This window comes from Dipodomys ordii, unplaced genomic scaffold (assembly GCF_000151885.1).
Source record: "Dipodomys ordii isolate 6190 unplaced genomic scaffold, Dord_2.0 Scaffold2122, whole genome shotgun sequence".
Taxonomy (NCBI): Eukaryota; Metazoa; Chordata; class Mammalia; order Rodentia; family Heteromyidae; genus Dipodomys; species Dipodomys ordii.
Window position 1 is genome coordinate 1 of NW_012269338.1, and position 2456 is coordinate 2456.

Here is a 2456-nt window from a genome sequence, read left to right on the forward strand (position 1 = left end):
GGAGGGCCAGTGGAGAGGAAGGGAGTGGGAGGGCCAGCGGGGGAGGGCCAGTGGAGAGGAGGGGAGGGGGAGGGCTGGCAGGGGAGGGACAGTGGAGAGGAAGGGAGTGGGAGGGCCAGCGGGGGAGGGCCAGTGGAGAGGAGGGGAGGGGGAAGGCAAGCAGAGGAGGGGTATGGGCCACATTTGTGTCCTAGGGTTTACGGAGACAGCTTCACAATTGAAGATGAGAGAGAGAGAGAGACAAGAGGTGTGCTACAAACATGGATTTATTTGGTTCACATGGGGAAGAGAAGGAGCTGGGACCCAGAACTTCTCCAGGGACAGGGACAGGGTGATCTGGATATTTCGGCTGTCCTCTGTGTTATCACTGGGAAGTCCAGGGTTGGGTGAGCAGACCCTACACCTGCCTCAGGTGCTGCACCTCGGCCACAGAGCACAGGTTCTGGGAAGGGTGTGGATGCGGGCACACATGCTGGGAAGAGCAGGCCGGGCTCTGCTGGTCAGCAGCAGGCAGAGGTGCTGCAGGACACAGGTCTGCAGACCAGGGTGGGGCAGGACGGCTGGCAGCACCCAGAGGACTGGCAGCTGGGGACCACACACACAGCAGGCCTGCAGCTCACAGGAACACACACGGAGGACTGGCAGGAAGGAGCCACACACACACTAGGTCTACAGCTCACAGGGGAGCAGCAGGCCACCTGCAATCTCACAGGAATGCACATGGCAGGTCTGCAGCTCACGGGCACACAGCAGGATGGCTGGCAGGGATTGGACACGCAGCAGGCCAGCTGGCAGGGACTGGACACACAGCAGGATGACTGGCAGGGACTGGACACACAGCAGGATGACTGGCAGGGACTGGACACACAGCAGGATGGCTGGCAGGGACTGGACACACAGCAGGAAGACTGGCAGGGACTGGACACACAGCAGGATGACTGGCAGGGATTGGACACACAGCAGGTCGGCTGGCAGGGATTGGACACACAGCAGGATGACTGGCAGGGACTGGACACGCAGCAGGCCGGCTGGCAGCCTGAGGAACAGCTGGTGTGGCACATGGTGGAGGCTGGCTGGTGGGAAGGAAGTGGTAATGTCTGGCTCCTGCTCTGAGCAGCCTTTATACCCAGCCCAGGTGTCCCAACAACACAACATAGCTGTGTCTTCTGTGTGATATTTTTATCATACCTGCCCTAACATCTTATTATCTTGGGATGTGGCTTCCTACATAGACTCACCCACAAATAATTTTACCCTCGAGGCTAATCTTCCATAAACTGGATATTCAGTTTACTTACTGTAGACTTTGGGCTGTTGCTTTCAAGGCCACTACTGTATGTGTAGCACATCTGTCTTAACCTAAAGTACACTGTCTCATTTCCTTATTTATTCTCATGCTGTTGATGAAGACTGAGGTAATAATTTACAGTTTTATTAGTTAGTTGACCTTTTGTATTACACAAGAAAGTTCACTGCAGAAGTTGGCAAGCTATGGTTTATGGACCACATTTGGCCCATTGCCTGTTTTTATAAATAAAGCTTTGTTGGAACACAGCAGGCCCATTTGTATATGTGTTGCCAGCAGCTACTTTTGCACCATCTTGCAAAATTAAAACATTTATGTTTGGCCTTTCACAGAAAGTTAGCTAACCCTGGCATATAATCGCTGACAAGAATTCATTTGCTCATTTAATAGGCATATACTGTGTGCCACCAGCTCTGGTCTCATGGGTCTACCAGCAATGGGAATAGGGGACAAATGAATAAAGGGATGAATATATGAAATAATCCTGGAGAGGGCTGTGTCTTGCCACAGAAAATAGATCAGGGAAAAGAATCTGGGGGCTTCGGCGGGGAAAGTGCTTAGTTAGCCTCGGGGATGAAAGGCTTCCAGGTACCATGTGTGCTGAACAGAAGTAGTCATGGAGGAGACTCTGAGAGACACAAGAGCCAGCATCTTCCTGGGTGGTGGGAAGTCACACTCCATGCATGGGTGCAGGAGGGCAGTTGTATCCAAGGACCAGGTGTCACAGTCCTGTGTTGGGGGACCTGGAATGTGGAGTTCAGAGCCTCCTGATAGAAAAGTTCTCTGAGGATACCCAGGCACCCGAGACTCACATTTGTCATCCTAGCACCTAAGGAGGCTGAGATTAGACAATTGCACTTCATAGCAAGCCTGGGGGGAGAAAAGCCTGTGAGACTCCATTTCCAACTGACCAACCAAAAGCTAGGTTGGAGGTGTGGCTTAAGAGGTAGAAAGCCAGACTTGAGAACACAGGGCCCTGAGTTCAAGCCACAATGCCAGCACAAATACCAAAAAATAAAACAGTCACTGAATGTGAATGCTGGTAGACATTATGTAATCTGAAAAAGGGTGAAGAAAAATTAAGAAAGAAGAGGCCATGTGAAGCAAAATCATGGTCCAATATACAAGCATAGTCCAACACACTTGGAGC

The 2456-nt window shown here is 51.8% G+C and overlaps 2 protein-coding genes across 4 annotated transcripts in view; both read right to left on the reverse strand.

Annotated features, from left to right (window-relative positions):
- Nucleotides 1-500: 500 nt before the first annotated feature.
- On the reverse strand, nt 501-1061 carry LOC106002027 (keratin-associated protein 12-1-like). Of its 3 annotated transcripts, XM_013036951.1 has the most exons (3): nt 985-1061; nt 699-798; nt 501-638 (listed from the first exon to the last, which is right to left on the reverse strand). In XM_013036951.1, the coding sequence occupies exons 1-3, from the start codon at nt 1059-1061 to the stop codon at nt 501-503; spliced, it is 315 nt and encodes a 104-aa protein (XP_012892405.1). The 3 variants fall into 3 exon arrangements, with proteins under 3 accessions (XP_012892405.1, XP_012892404.1, XP_012892406.1); XM_013036950.1 differs by having other exon boundaries at nt 501-918; nt 1015-1061; XM_013036952.1 differs by having other exon boundaries at nt 501-729.
- Nucleotides 1062-2329: 1268 nt separating this feature from the next.
- LOC106002026 (keratin-associated protein 10-12-like) overlaps nt 2330-2456 on the reverse strand; it is a 5304-nt gene continuing 5177 nt past the window's right edge. The window contains exon 2 of the mRNA XM_013036949.1: nt 2330-2364. Within this exon, the coding sequence (XP_012892403.1) occupies nt 2330-2364 (35 nt within the window). The remainder of the gene's footprint in view (nt 2365-2456) is intronic.